The 16499-nt window shown below is 37.8% G+C and overlaps 1 protein-coding gene across 7 annotated transcripts in view; it reads right to left on the minus strand.

Annotated features, from left to right (window-relative positions):
* Positions 1-15335, minus strand: part of FGD2 (FYVE, RhoGEF and PH domain containing 2) — a 28815-nt gene extending 13480 nt beyond the window's left edge. For 5 of the 7 annotated variants that reach the window (XR_009154615.1, XR_009154614.1, XM_058178464.1 and 2 more), the window contains exons 1-8: positions 13720-15335; positions 10485-10803; positions 9304-9384; positions 8258-8406; positions 4643-4799; positions 3099-3237; positions 2553-2830; positions 1771-1917 (exon numbers count right to left, since the gene is read on the minus strand). Coding sequence is in view for 5 of the 7 variants with exons in the window: in XM_058178464.1 (XP_058034447.1) it covers positions 1771-1917; positions 2553-2830; positions 3099-3237; positions 4643-4799; positions 8258-8406; positions 9304-9384; positions 10485-10803; positions 13720-13790 (1341 nt within the window). In the remaining 2 variants the exon portion in view is untranslated. The remainder of the gene's footprint in view (positions 1-1770; positions 1918-2552; positions 2831-3098; positions 3238-4642; positions 4800-8257; positions 8407-9303; positions 9385-10484; positions 10804-13719) is intronic. The other 2 variants (XM_058178468.1, XM_058178466.1) reach the window with 1 other exon arrangement.
* Between the last annotated feature and the right edge of the window lie 1164 nt (positions 15336-16499).

A 16499-nucleotide genomic window follows, 5' to 3' on the forward strand; every position in this document is an offset into this window, starting at 1 on the left:
CCACAAATACACCGTGGTTGACAAAAGTTGGACAAAACTAAAAAGAACGGCTATTAATAAAAGATGGAATAAAAACATAATCCCTTTCTCTCTATAGACCTTGTGTCATCACTTCAATGTAAGAGGTCAGGAAACAGACGTCACAAGGTGTATAGAAACTCTATTGCTTGCAAGGTATAATAGCAGCAACTTGAAAGCCTGATAAGTTTCTCTCTGCACGCTCTTATAAGCAAGAACATCAAAGTGAGACAATCTTTAATTTCTTCCTTACCCTTTCCAGTAAATTAAGCTAAGCTGATATTTATATAACAATTGTAACAATAATCATAACAATATTTGCAATCGCTTTTCAGATTATGTCTGTAAACCTCAATAAAATATTTTATCACCAATGATCCTCGCCAGTGCATTCCTTTCCAGATAGTCCTTGACTTAATGACCACAATCAAGCCTGGAATTGTAAATCATTGCAATCATTAAGCAAGGCACCCTCTGACCACCTCACTCTGTATCTCCCCACTGTGGCTATTAAGCACCATGTGTGCTCTTAAGTCAAACCCAGAATGCCTAAGGAGGTCCAAAAGCTTTCCAGAGATCCAGTGCAGGCTTAAGCCTTGTACTGTATTTCAGGCCCAGGCACACCCTGCAGCAGCTCCCCAGCTTACATGTGGCCTGAGCCAGGCCTCCCAGGGTCTCCCTCAAAGCCCAAGTCACCCATGCACAGCTTCCTTCCTTGATGGGTTCCACAGCCTTGTGCCTCTTTTCTGACCCAACAAGTCCCACAGATTTGGCTCTCCTCCCTGCCACGTCATACTTTGCTCCACTTACTTTTATCAAAGAGCATCTTTCCAAAATCCCTCCCAATCGATTCTGGAAGCCATTCTGGAAGGAGGCGCCAATTTTGTGATCTCTCAGAAGGGCATGATTAGGAAAATTGCACCTTTTGGAGATATAATGAAAATGGCGTGGGGGAGCCTTCCTACAGAGGCCACACATCACATCATCTGAATGCTCTTCTGGAAAGGCAATCTTTGGAAGATATAAGTGGAGCAAGGCATGATGGGGCAGGGAGGAGGCCCAGAAGAAGGAAAGATAGTCAGGTTGTGGGCAGCCAGTTGTAAGGAAGGGCAAATTGTCAAGCATCCAAATTTTTATCAGGAGACTGAAGGAGACTATAATAACTTTGAATATAGGTCATATCAGAGGTGAAATCCAGTAGGTTCTGGAGAACTGGTAGCGGAAATTATGACCAGTTCGGAGAACCAGTAAATGTCTGGCCCTAGAGTGGGGAGGGAATGGAGATTTTTCAATATCCTTCTCCCAGGAGTGGGGAGGGAATAGGATTTTGCAGTATCCTTCCCCTGGAATGGGAAGGGAATGGAGATTTTGTAGTATCCTTCCCCTGCCACACCCATAAAGCCACACCATGCCCACCGAGCCATGCCCACAGAACTGGTAGTAAAAAAAATTGGATTTCACCACTGGGTCATATGTCCATTCATTCAGCACCATCATAATTTTGAAGTCACTGAATGAATGTTTATAAGTCTAGGGATACCTGTATACCTTCGCTTTTTCCATATTCTTTTTTTAATATTGCCCCCTTCCAAACAATTTGGGAGTCAGAGAGATGTCCCCATCAGAAACGTGATACAATCTTCCTGTTCCATCACTTTACAACTAATAAACTAGCCGCCTAGAGTAGCCCCATGGCGAGATAGGTGGACAAATAAATTTAAGAAATAAATAAATAAAATAAAAATATCTCACCAGGAACAGGTATCTCTCTGAGGTATTGCTGAATCGGAAAGAGATTTTCTGAATGGGTCCTTCTTTAATAAATTCATTAGAAGGATCAACAATATCATCATCAAGGCCTAGCCTGTGATATACATCCCATAGGTTTTGGAGTCGTTCCTGCAGAAACAATGGAATAAAGATTCACAAAATGGAAAACAGTAACTCAGTTATTGAGAGACCTGCCTATAGTGAAGGAGAATGAGATGACTAATCAACCGCACTGTGGGTGTCAAACTCACCGCATCACGTTGCCATCACATGACGATTTTCCCCTTCATGGAGCTGGGGCGGAGTGAAATGCTCCCGGTTTGGATTGAATCAGCCGATCTGGTAGCAATGGCGGCAGGTGGTTCGGAGAACCGGTAGCAAAAGTTCCTGGCCCCCTGCCCATGCCCACCCAATCGCCCTGTCACCCGTTTGCCCACTTGCCGCTTCTTTTAAAAAATGCTTTAAAAAGAAAGGCTCTGATGATTATAGCTGAGCTGCCTGATCGTCAGAGCCTTTTTTTTTTTACTTTTAAAAGCATTTTTTACAACCTATTTGGCTGAATAGGTTGTAAAAAAATGCTTTTAAAAGGTTAAAAAAAAAACTCTGACAATTCCAGCTGAGCCGCATGATCATCAGATCCTTTTTTTTTACTTTTAAAAGCATTTTTTATAAACTATTCGGCCAAATAGGTTGTAAAAAAGTGCTTTCAAAAGTAAAAAAAAAGATCGCACACCACAGCTGATCACCCACGCCGTTCTACTTACCCCATGCTTCCTTTTGGTGTGCACTGCGCGCGTCCATGCACACCTCGCATTTGGTGTGTGGTGTGCACTGTGGATGTGTGCGCGCAGCACGCATGCGCAGCCAGCGAACTGGAAGTAAACCGGTTCAGATTTCACCACTGAGCTGGGGTGAGCATGGCCGGCACATGACAAATCTGGCCCGCAGGCCGCCAGTTTGACACCCCTGAGCCGGACACTCACCATTTCAGCAATGGCAGCATTAGAATGTTTAGCTGCTGTGAAAATCATCTCCAAAGCTTCTGCAAGAAATAATAGTATTCTTACAACTCTTTTATACAGTTAGTTTTCATGCCCAATACTATACTAGCAATTGTGACCCTGAGCAACAAAGGAATAGTTTGGACAAAGTATGCCATGTTGGAAAGAGCACCAGTACCATGAACATCTAACATCATTCAGTAAGGAGACCAGAAGGCATCATTTCAAAGACAAGATTGGTTACTTTTCTCACTTTTGGTGTTGTTGTTGCTCCCATTCTAAAAGAAGGGACCAAAGCAAAACTCTTACTCTGTGCATCTTCCTTGTCTGGTGATTCCAAAGGTAGTTTTTGAATATAATCCTTCAGGAGGAGTTCATATCTGGGAATTCTCTGTATTGGTTCCAACATGTGATGCTGCAAGGTTAAATTAGCAGACACTTCCCGTTTCTGGGCAGAACAATAACAATTAGAGAAAAAGAAAGTAAAAGCAGGACAATGAAGGATTCATGAGTACGTATACACATATACAACCTTCCTATCTTGACTACAGATCCACCCTAAAGCCTTGCTCCCTTTGATGAATGGGAAAATAGCTCCTGAAATAAGCTTCATTTCATCCTCAAATTTCCCAATCAGAAAATCAACAGCCAAAGAGTACCTCAAGGTACTCTTCATGCCTATGAAGAGGCTTATTCTCAAAGCTGATCCTATATATAGTTCCTATAGTATAGCCCATCTATTTTCAAAGGCGATTGTAGTTAGGAAAGAAAAATTAACATCTCTTATTCTAGACCATCACCACTAAGGCATGTTTTCAGTCAGGAGACTGGGGTTGTTCTTTTTTAAGAACACAACCAAAAAGGGAAGACACACAATTGTGGAAGGAAAGCTTAGTCATTCCTCTCTGCAAACAATAATTCTTCCACACATGCAACAATTATGTTTTTTTTTTAAAAAGGCAATGAATTAGTGCCAACAAAAAAATATTTTGAATTATTGTAAACTGTTTTGAAATTGAATTGATAAAAAGGGACTTTCTGGGAGAATCCTATTGAGTAGAAAAGGATTAACACTTTCTTTATGCCCTGACCCTGTACATCATACATGCACACAGAGAATAAATGTAGAAAACTACTCTTAATGCCAACAGAAGTTTCTTTTCTAAGCCTAATTCCATGGAGAAAAAAATAGGAGAGAAATTTAATATTTCAGAAAGATAATAAATGGAGAGGAGACTCCTTTCCAATTATCTTACTAGATCTTGGACATGGAATTTTTTTTAAAAAAAAATTCTTCATTTTTGTACTTTTTTAATGTATTCCTATCCTATATTGGAAAGCATGGAAATGGACTATATGGGCTATGGGGCCTCTGTGGCTCAGACTGGTAAGACAGTCTGTTATTAACACAACTGCCTGCAATTACTGCAGGTTCAAGCCCCACCAGGCCCAAGGTTGACTCAGCCTTCCATCCTTTATAAGGTAGGTAAAATGAGGACCCAGATTGTTGGGGGCAATAAGTTGACTTTGTATATAAATATACAAATAGGATGAAGACTATTGCTAACATAGTGTAAGCTGCCCTGAGTCTTCGAGAAGGGCGGGATATAAATGCAAATAAAATAAAAAAACCTATATGGGAATCTAAGCCTACCTATTTAACCCTTCTACTATGAAATGGTTGAGAACAATCATAAATTCTTAATATTCAAAGCAGTAAATCCAGAAATTTCAGATAAGATTTATGCACACTAGATTATATATATAAACAAATATATAGCTAATCAAATTAAAACCAATCTGAATTTTTTTAAAAAAATGAATTGTATAATGAGCTCTTGGAGCCATTTCACCTGAATGTTTGAGATGAGTTCCTGGAATGGCAAGGCTTTGTCCAACCACACAGTGATCAGATGCATCGCCTTGTCAAAGTTCTTCACATATTCACTATACATCTTCAGGAAAGGAGCCACTTTCTGGATGATATCCCCAATTCTGGGTTTGGAATCCCTGTAGCAAGAATTGTAAGAGAACATTGTTGGTATCTCAACAAAAAAAGAGAGGCTAAAATAGACTAGGAATCCTGAAGAAACTTCCAGCTATATCTATCACTGGTCTTATGACTCATTGTTGTTAGTTGCAAAGTCGTGTCCGATCCATCACGACCCCATGGACAACGTTCCTCCAGGCCTTCCTATCCTCTACCATCCTCTGGAGTCCATTTAAGCTCACGCCTACTGCTTCAGTGACTCCATCCAGCCACCTCGTTCTCTGTCGTCCCCTTCTTCTTTTGCCCTTAATCTTTCCCAGCATTAGACTCTTCTCCAGTGAGTCCTTCCTTCTCATTAGGTGGCCAAAGTATTTCAGTTTCATCTTCAGGATCTGGCCTTCTACAGAGCAGTCAGGGTTGATCTCCTCTAGAACTGACTTGTTTGTTCGCCTTGCAGTCCAAGGGACTCGCAGGAGTCTTCTCCAGCACCAGAGTTCAAAGGCCTCAATTCGTTGGCTCTCAGCCTTTCTTATGGTCCAACTTTCACAGCCATACATTGCAACTGGGAAAACCATAGCCTTGACTATACACTTATGACTCATATCTAGACATTACTCATCTTTTAATAAGCAATTATTTGATTCTGAAAAATACACCCCAGCAAAGTAGTACTAATTTTCTTTTAACTTCTTTTCAAAAATGATTACAATAGGTTGCAGATGGTTGTATGTTTGAATATGTTTGAAATATATTCCAAATATGTAAACAGGCAGTAAACGATCTGTGCCAGCTTTTCTCTTTTGTTGAAACCTTTTATATTACTCACTATGGTATTTCACTTTTCAGAGTCTGTATCAAGTGTTGAAGCTAGCAGGTACTTCCGTAAAAACAGATATAAACTTGCTCAGTTAAGAACAGATGCTTACAAAGATCTATGCCTTACAGGCTATTAAGGGGAGAGCCATATCAAAATAAATAGGGACAGATAGGAATATAATGTAAATCAATTTAAATCTACAAAGTACTAAAAAATACTTGCCTATTACATTCTACCCTAGAGAAAAACTGAATGGTCACGATGGATTAATGCCAAGTTGATCGCTCATAATCAATCAATGAATTGTATTACATTATAGGAGTGTTCATAAGAAGTGAATTGTTGCTGTGGATGTTATTTTTATAGAACTTAAGAATGCAAACCGATGGAATAAATCATTAAATAAAGAAAAATAGTATCACTAATATAGCAACATTAGTATCAATGTTCTAAAAATGCTGTTTGTCAAAATATCCTTTTCTCTACCTTCTGGAAAAATATCACAAAGTCAGCTAGTCAGCCATTCAATGGTGTACTGAAGACTGTTCTATAAAAGTGAAGCTGATGATCACAGCAAAGATCAAAGAACCAGTGAGTAGACTGGTTCCTTGGAACCTCTCCAGATAAAAAGAGGACAAGAGATGGTCCACATGTGCTCCATATCAGGGGTCTCCAACTTCAAGCCTGGAAGACTTCAACTCCCAGAATTCTCCAGCCAGCTTTGGGAGTTGATTTGGGAGTTGAAGTCCGCCAGGCTTAAAGTTGCCAAGGTTGGAGACCTCTGTTCCTTGTGAAGAGAATTCAGAATAGTAGTTTTCTGTAGGTTTAAGCACCAAGAAACAATGGGATTAGCCATTTTGCTCACAATGGCAGCTGAGAATCATTTAAAGGACACTAAGTTCGCAAACCTTGTGCTCTAATTATTTTCAGAAATTCCTCATTAACTATTTCTAAGCTATTAGAGACTTTTGGAACAGCAAATATGAAAACAACAATGAATCATTGTTTTGAACCGCCTTTAATCCTGAATTAAAGAGAATATTAACCATAAACTTAAGAATTTGGTGAATCTGAAATAAATAGGAAAAAGCTAAATAAGAGTTTGATTTTACGAAGTTATAAGTAGACTAAACATCCAGGTAAAATTAGAATAGTGAAACCTTTATAATAAGATTTTGTTATTAATTATAAACAACAAATATTTTATAATGGGAAACAGATTATTTTGTTTTTAAAAGACATAACAAAAATAAGCAATTTCCTGATTTGAAAAACTGACTCTAGAGGGGATTAAGGTTTTAGACAAAGGAAACATTTATAAAGTTGTAAAGGGATTCAGAAATTTATAAGAATAAAAATACTAAGGAAGATTTTTGAAGAATAGAATTAGAAAATAAGCCACAATATCAACATTGTGTAATAATGGATGTACAATGTCCAAAAGATTTCAAAAGTTGATTTACAGTTGATCGGCCAAGAGAAGGACTTAGAAAAGAATGTTTCACTGAATCTACAAAAGAAACTTGCTGAGGTTTTAAAATTTAAAAGAGAAATATAAAGGACAAGCCAAGAAAATGACTTGGATTTTTTTTCCTATTAGATTTACAAAAGAGGCTTGTTAAAGACTTTAAAAATTCTGTGCAATGGGATAAAGAAAAATTAAGATAAAATCAAATGCTACAATAATATTTGAATGAAATGAAGATTAATACTGATAAAAGTAAAAGGAAGGAATATGAAGTTGGTTTATTTGACTAAGGTTAAAACAAGATATGTTGTTATTTCTGACATGCCTTTATGAACTTTCTACTGATACCAGCACTAAAAAGATTTAGGGATTTGTTTTACATAAAAAGTAGAATATGAAATGGAGACATAACTGAGGGGATAAAGAGTCACTAAATTTGTTTGTGCTTGTGATGAAAATTGAAAGTGTGAGTGGCATGATGGCCTAGTGGTGAAGATGCTCACCTCCCAGTTGGAAGGTTCAGAGTTAAATCCTGGGTAGCAACAGATGTTTCTTTCCTAGGGCGCAAAGAAAAAAATATCTGCTGCAAACTTTATGTGGCATCAGGAAATGTATCCAGCCAATAAATTCTCATCTCCATCCAATTGCCCCAACTCAACTTCAAATTAAGAGATTGCAGATTCATAAGGGAGAGTGATGATCAGAGAGTGATGATGGTTAGAAGCCACTTTTTAATATTTAATATTATTTTCTATTTCTACTCTTTCTTTTTTCTTGCACTTTTTACTCCTTCTTCCTTTTTTCTTTTAAGTTTAGTTTGTATTAGGTTTTACTATTATAACTGAAATTATTTATAAAATTATATATACATATAAAAATAAATTCAGTTAGAAGGTTGCATTATTTATTTATTTATTTATTTATTTATTTGATTTTTATACCGCCCTTCTCCCGAAGGACTCAGGGCGGTGTACAGGCAAAATAAAACAATACAATATACAGATTAAGTACCATAACACAACTTTCTCCATACATTACATTTTTTCAAGATTGGACAAAGTGTTCAGATAGGACTCTCAGTGACTCAAGGTTAAACTACTTGAATCTAGCTTTCAACAAGCTATTAAATTTGTTATATTCTTCCAGGAAAGTAGTGGGCAAAAAAAGACAAGCAGGCTGATTTCATAACTTACCAGTCCTCCATACGTTTTTTCAGCTCTGGCAAGAAAAACTGGGAATGGAACTGGTAAATGGAGGAGATATTAGAGAATATCATTTTTACTACATCTTCCGGAAATGCCTTTGTAGTTCTGGCTTCTTTCACTAGCTCTGAGAAAAACACCTGTAAAGAACATTCTAGTCAATGAAGAAACATGGTTTTAAGTACAATGCTTCACCCTACTTTTCAACCCAAAAGTCTCCAGCAGAAACTTCTGTAAGATCAATAACATCTCCCTGCAGACCTGGATGTTTAAAGCACAATATAAAAGTGGGGGGGAGATAACCTGGAGAAAAATCAGGAAATTTGGATTAGCATTTTCTAAACCAGGGTCTCCAATCTTGGTCCCATTAAGACTTGTGGACTTCAACTCCCAGAGTTCCTCAGCCAACTTTGCTGGCTGAGGGACTCTGGGAGTTGAAGTCCATAAGTCTTAAAGGGACCAAAGTTGGAGACCCCTGTTCTAAACTTATGGCAATTAAAGTACCAATTATATAATTATAATATAGAATTATAGTGGTTATAATTACTATAATAGTAATTAAAGGTCATCTGGAATAGAAACAAAATAAAAGATATCATATAAATAAAAATCCTTAGCAGAGCAGAAGAAATGATCCTGCTTCCATCACTCATTCATCTACAACCAGATAAGTATTATAAGATACGGGGACAGAACTGACTAATAGGATTTTTATTTTTCATATAATTTTCCAAATCAGTGTAGTTCCATTAGGAGAATATTTAGGAGTTACTTTGACAGTGGAATATCAGAAAGGGCTCTGTTTTTACTATGTGAAAATGTTGGGATTTTCAAAGTACAAAATTACTTGCTTGCTACAGAAATCTGAGATTTATTGAATTTAAAAAAATAAGTTGTACAGGATGAAAATAGCCAGAAGGCAATTTTTATTGTATCTTCGTGCATTGTTATTAAGTAAAATAATAATCATGGAAGTAGTTTATTTTCAGCTTTTTGACAGTGGACATCAGAAAACTGAAATGCAGCTGCCAACCAACCTGGTCTAGAAGATGAAGGCGAACCACATAGGCCTGTTCTGTTTCCAGCAGCTCCAAAGCTATTTTTTTCTGCTCTGGTTCCTGTGAATACAGAGTACGGAGAAATAGGTTTAGAAACCTATGGTTCATAATCATTTAAAATATTTTGATAAAGTGAGATCTCATTAGGGATGATATGCAGCTTTTGCAACTTTTGAGACTGCATCACCAACATAGTAATCGTAATTGTTTTCCTTTACAAAATATCTTGAAATTTCTCATGAATTTCAATGAGCCTTTTATAAATGGTTGTAAAATCAGGTTACCTACATAGTGGGATATCATTTTCTCTTAATTATTACCAATGCAAATATGAAACAGCTCAATGATTTGATTTTGGTCAAAACTATCAAATTGTCTAATGTCAAAATATTTTTGATTGTCCCGCAGCCTTTCTACATATCATCCAAAGAATATTTATGGAGTATCCCTGGTTTGCAAATCACAATAGGAGAATCTGTATACAATTTCAATAGCACCTTGGTATAACCTATTACCTGATTTTTTTTTGGAATATTTTTATTTTATTTTATACACAAACAAACATTTAATACATCAGTCATTTTTTCCATGTGACATCTCGGTGTTTTCTCCTTGATTTCATCTTTTTGTTGTTTCTTCTATCCTTATTTCCATTTAATCTGTTACAATTTTTTCCACAAGTACAATATTCTAATTACACCATTTTCTTAAATAACTATTAGATGCTTATCTATATCTTTTTTCTAACCAATGGTAAAATTGATCCCATATCTTAAAATATTCTGAATCCTCTCTTTCTTTAATCATCGAAGTTAATCTATTCATTTCTGTTCAGTCTAAAATTTCTAATAATTTCCCCTTTCAGAAGTATTTTCTCTGCTTTCCAATTTTGTGCAAAATCAATCCTTGCCACTGTTATTACATGTATAATCATGTAAGTATTTTCTTTACTAATTTTCTCTGGGTGGATACCCAATAGGAACAGCTCCGGTTTTAACTCAATATGTTGTTGGGTCATTTCTTCTAACCATGTCTTAATTTTGATCCAATAGTTTTTAGCTTCTGGGCATGTCTACCACATACGATAATAAGATCCTGGTAACTGGTGACATTTCCAACATTTAGCTGATTTATCTTTAAACATTTTTGACAGTTATTACCTGATTCTTGCTGCTTCCAGATTGCATGGTGAAGTATGGCTGAGAATCTGAGGCTTGTTTCGCCCTCCAGTTGCTGACAGTGATCTTGCCTCGGAAAGAGCTGAGACATTTGACAGGGAGCATTTTAGGAGCTTGCTGTTGCTGCTCTAGAGACTCTGCCCTGCACTGCACCTGGCCAGGCTTTATAACTGCAGCTTTCTTAATGTCTCCCATGGCTTTTTCATGTGTCTGCAGCATGGAAGATGCCACAGGACTTGGAGTCGTTAGTTGAAACCTCAACCGGGGAAGGACCTCTTCTTTCTCAGAACTGCAGCAGGGCCTGTCCACAGACAAACAAAGGTTTTAAAAAATTCTGCTCCATTTAGTTCTTCAAAATAAAAAGGGAAGCCCAAACCAAAACCAAAAACAAAACATGTATGCCTTTATATGAGTTAATATGCATATTCAATGTAATGGTACTCATTTAAAGGCATTTAAATTCAGTAGAATTTAAATTTCATCATTGAAAACAAATAAGAGGCCAACAGCATATATAGGGTTACTAATTTTGAATATGCAACTAGAGTTATGATTTGTCAACAGCATGATATGCAGGAATGAGATAGGAAAATTTCACCTGCTGGCTGTTGGATAGCAAAAGAGAACAAAGCAGAGAAAGCTATTGTTTCTTCTTTGTTGATAATCCTGGATAATGCAACTTTGCAAAGAGTTTCTAGTCCATTTGTGGATTAGATCTTTGGCTGCAGAAGTAATACAATCCTTTTCACAGTGATCCAAGGAGTTTTTCAATCCAGCTTGTTTTTGGTTCTAATATTCAGAAAAACATCTCCAATTGGCATAGAAAAGCCATAAATGCTTGTTGTTTCTTTGATCATACAAAATGAAGTTTGGAGAAACTGTAGAACAGGAGTGTCAAACTCAAGGCCCACGGGCCGGATCCAGCCCATGAGGTGCTTAGATCTGGCCTATTGGCCAAGCCTGGGAACAGTGAAGGATCAGCCTGCGGTGCCTCTGCCAGTGAAAATGGAGCTTTGGAACTCCATTTTCCGCTGCGACGGTCTCCTGAAACCCTGTGCCAATAAAAACAGAGCTCGGAAGGGCCACTCCTTTTCACTGGCAGAACGCTCGGGCCACCACAGGCGCCCCAACATGAGTGACATCAAGTTGGCCACGCCCACCCTGGCCCCCTGAAGTCAAACACAACCCTGATGCGGCCCTCAAAAATGAATTGAGTTTGATACTCCTGCTGTAGAACATTATAAGTAAAATGATCTTTCTCGATCTCTTCAATAATTTTGCCTAACATATTATAACATGGGAGCCATATCATGAAAGCCATAATGAGAAGGGAAATATGTAAACATGTTTTCAGTAAATCTAGTTATCTCTAGATTTTCGTTCAGGAATTCAAAATTTAATATATAGCACCACTTCCTTCCTTTCTCTGCCACAATTTTGTGAAGGATGGGCTGGGGGAGGGTAACTTACCCAAAGTCACCCAGCAAACCTCATTAATTAATTAGTTGCTTGTATTTTGCCCACCCCCCTCACATCATGCAGTAATACCGAACACCTGAAAAAATTGCTAAGCCCTGAGATAAACTACAGATGGATCTCTAAGGCAAAATATGCAGGGCATAATATGGAAATTTGTCATTATTACTGCTATATTCTGATAGGAGTCTATGCTGAAAAGTAAAATATAAACAGTTGTAATATCATCCACATGCATTGCAGCAGGTATCATTTAAATAATGATAACATGTAGAACAGCATTTGTAATTTCATAAATATCTGTATTTGAAATTATGTCATTTTTGCAGTTAATAATATTGATTTTTAATTCCAAAAATGTTTACCTTAGTATAAAGTACTATACTCGCTACACAAAACTAAGTCTCATCAAGTTTAGTGAGGCATTATCCAGTTCAGAACTAAGTTCTACTTGATGCCATGTATTTATTCTTATTTTATTTATTTTGTCACAACAATATATATAAGCATCACACAAAAAGAATAATTTTAATTTAATTTAATAAATTAATAATTTTATTAAAAAATTAATAATTTTAACTTCTGAATAAATGAAGGAATGTGGCTAAATATCATAAAAATGAATCTAACCAATTCCCAATGCTACCTTACAATATGAAAGAATAGATATGGGGTGGAGGATCCTCAGAAATGCACTCTGCTCTCTTTCTTCCTTTCTGTGTAGTCATCAGATTTTCTGCTTATGTCTCTTATAGATAAGATCAGCCTATGCAAAAATAAAGCTGCATTTCTTTCTCCAAACTGAGTGGTACTCCCAAGGACTACATCCTCTTTTCTCTTTCACAATCTTCATAATGTACTTAAGCTTCTTCAACTTTTCCCAAAGTTCCCAGTAATTATTTCCTTTTACCAAAGTTTCATTTTAAAGAGCAAACCACAGTTCACAATCAAAAAGAGAACTGTACGCAGAGGGTTCCAGATCAGACACTGTATGCAGAGGGTTCCAGATTCATAAAAATGGGGACTTCTAAGTCATATAATAAAATTTCAAAAATCTATTTGACCTGGATACCAGATCTAATCTACAAAACTCCAGGCAACCAGTAAATGGTAGCAAAGGAATTAAGTTTGCTATCCCATTCTTCATGCACAGCATTACAGTTGTTGTTCCTGAATCTCTTTTCTCTCTCTCTTTCTTCTGAATATTCAAAGAATCTGGGCAAAGTATCTGAATAAAAAGACTAAATCCAGCTAATTCCATGGCAAATTCTAGTTAGTTGAGAAATAAAAGTATCTCAGCATCAAGTATGAGAAGCAGAGTTTCCAAATATCATGTTCTATTATAAGGCAGCAGAAAATTTAGGACAGATTTGGAAACCACACCATAAAAGATAAAATACATTGAATATACCATTTCATAGCAGGGAAGCAAACGTTGACTCTAACCTAATTTAAACAACATTCACATCAAACCTTCATTATAATCAAATACTATATTATTAAATAACTTGTATGCAGGTCTATACTCCATGGTTTAATGCACCAAGGAAAAAAATAGTCCTTATCACTTTTCCAAAGAGGAAAGTTACCTTTTTGTAACCACAGTTCTCTGACTTCAAAGCATTTTCTCCTAAGCGGTAATATAATAAATCCTACATTTCAATCTTTCACTATTTGAGCTCTTTCTTATTCATCTGGCCTTCAACCATGACATTACAACAGGTCCCAAAATCCCTTGTACCTGAAATTCTCAAATATATGCCGCAAGTTGGTCACTGAGGTTTCTGGAAGGTTCTGTTTCTCCTCCATCATCCTTATTCTTCTTTATGGTCTCTTATTTGGAACTTTTCTGAGAAATAGCTGCATTAAAAAACCTGATAGGACTATATAACCAAGTGAACAATCTACAAATTGTTTCTTTCTTTGGGAGACAAGAAGCTTCTTGTAAATTACATCCTATAACAGGAAGCTTTTGAGGAAGTACTGAGGGCAAGATTGTAAGTGAAAGGATCAAAAATTCAGAGCTTCACAAAATATATTTTGTATTAATTATAATGTATTTAAGGAACTTTTCTGTTCATTTACCATTGGCTCTATCTTGATTTATGCATATGGTCCTGTTATATTTTTACGTTTTCATTTATTTGTCAAAATTATATAAAATCCAATGCCATCAGAAAGACAGGGAAAAAGAGGTAACCATGTTACAGAATTAATTATACATGCCTATATATTAAATACATTTTTACAGGGTTTTGCAGTTTATCTTTTAAATCCAGACATTGATTTGAAACACAGTAACAATGTATCCCTGTCCTACCAATATTTCAAACAAGAATCTTAAATCAGGAAGCAATGGGAATAGGTCAAAAAAGTCATGGTCTCTATATTGTTAAATATAATCACTTTTCACAGATGTCCTTTCAGAGATCAGTCTGAGGTGTCTAGATCAGGAGTCTCTAACCTTGGTCCCTTTCAGACTTGTGGACTTCAACTCCCAGAGTCCCTCAGCCAGCAAAGCTTAACATGTCGACATACTGTCTTAATATTTTAAAAAATTAATTCTTACAATTTTTTTTTGCTCTGCAGATCCCTTCCCATTTTTAAAAATTATGGAAGATCCTATAAGAGCTTTTGTCTGTATATTAAAAATTTATTAAAAAGTAAAACTGATGCATTCGTAGAATATTTATTGAATTATGTAAAAGTAACACTATTAAATCCAGTAGCTATTTATAGCTCAGGGTTGAAATGAGGGCTCCTTGGTAGGCTCTCTGAACTCGCTTGCTAGCACTAGTTAGGGTATCTAGTTAAGGTAATGAAGTAATGAACTTGGTATCTACTTAGGAGGTAATGAAACTTTTGCAAGAAAACAAGCAAACTCAGAGAACACCAAGGACCCCTCAGAAAAATGTAAAAGGAAGAGCGGGTTCAAATTTAGCTGAGTTATTCGAAAGACCACCAGGCGGCTAAAGTTTCAGAGATTTTTCAGGCGGCGCCAACAGGAGCTCTTCCGAGCGTCGCAGCGAAGAACTTCAGTTCAATTGTTCAGAGCCAACGAACACAACAAGGTAAAACGCATTCAAACGTCCGGCTGATCGCTTCGAACCATTTTCCAGGCAAGATGTAGTTCCACACACACATCCCCCGGCTTCTTCTTTATAATGGATGTGCGAGTTTTCTGTGTCCCCTCCAGTGGAAGAGGGCTCTAGCCAGTCCTTGACTGCGATCAGCTTCAGAGATCAGCCAGTACCCCCGGCTTGTGCGAAACAAGGGACCGAGGTCAAGTTGCGAGGCTGGATTTTGTCACAACCGAAGGGCAAAGTCTATGGAGATTCTTAGTCATCCAGATCAGGGGTCTCCAATCTTGGCAACTTTAAGCCTGGCGGACTTCAACTCCCAGAATTCCCCAGCCAGCTTTGCTGGCTGAGGAATTCTGGGAGTTGAAGTCCGCCAGGCTTAAAGTTGCCAAGGTTGGAGACCCCTGATCCAGATCATGGTTGTTCCAAAGGTGCTTTATGAGGATTGGACTGTTTCTTTCTTTGTTTGTTTTTTGAAGACCTTTCTCTTCCCATCCAAGAAGTAGCCTCAACGATCTTCTAAAAAGAACGCAAATGATCCGCTTGTCTGCAAGGAATATAAATCCTTCCATTCTCCACCATCCAATCAGAGCTGAGGAAGCTCCTTGGATGAGAAGCGAAACGACTTCAAAGAAAAACCAAGTAAAGTCGAGTTGCCTCCTGAATCGAAGGGGAATTTTAAGCACGGCGGTTTGGAGCGCCACGCCAATCCTTCGACGTTGCTATGTGGCTTCGGTCTGCATGGGGGTGGGGGAAATCGCTTTCATGCAAAAAATAAATAAATGCTTGCCGACGCACTAAGGCCAAACGCAAGTCAAATACATAAGAAGCTACGAATTCCTTTCTCTGATGCTGCCCCCTGAGGACAGAGGCGCGAAAATGCAGATACTGCAGGGATTTATTTATTTATTTTCCCCCTTTTTCTTTTTGCTATGGAACAGGGGTCTCCAACCTTGGTCCCTTTAAGACTTGTGGACTTCAACTCCCAGAGTCCCTCAGCCAGCAAAGCTGGCTGAGGAGCTCTGGGAGTTGAAGTCCACAAGTCTTAAAAGGGATCAAGGTTGGAGACCCCTGCTGTGGAGAGTTCGCCATCCGCCCAGGGGCGGGGGTCTGTGGGAAAGGATAAGAGGAGAAACGAGATTCCTTTTCCTTTTCAACCGAATAAATATAATAGAAAGGTCCCGGAGTCGGCCTCGCTCCTGCGAGACCAGAGACACAATCTTTCCCTTCTCTCTCGGCAATCGGAGGGAAATGCGACAGTCGTACCCTCGTTTCGTGTTCCGATTTGCCAGGCGCCTTTCTACAAGTGTTTTGTCTCTATGTGGCCAAAGCCAGCTGCGCCTTGCGATAGGGCGGTTTTGCTTCCAAAGGCTGCGGTGACGCCGAAGCGTCTGGTCATGTGACCGCGGAAGAGCCCTTCCTCGTTGGATGCAGGCGGGGT

The sequence above is a fragment of the Ahaetulla prasina genome, chromosome 3 (genome assembly GCF_028640845.1).
Source record: "Ahaetulla prasina isolate Xishuangbanna chromosome 3, ASM2864084v1, whole genome shotgun sequence".
NCBI lineage: Eukaryota > Metazoa > Chordata > Lepidosauria > Squamata > Colubridae > Ahaetulla > Ahaetulla prasina.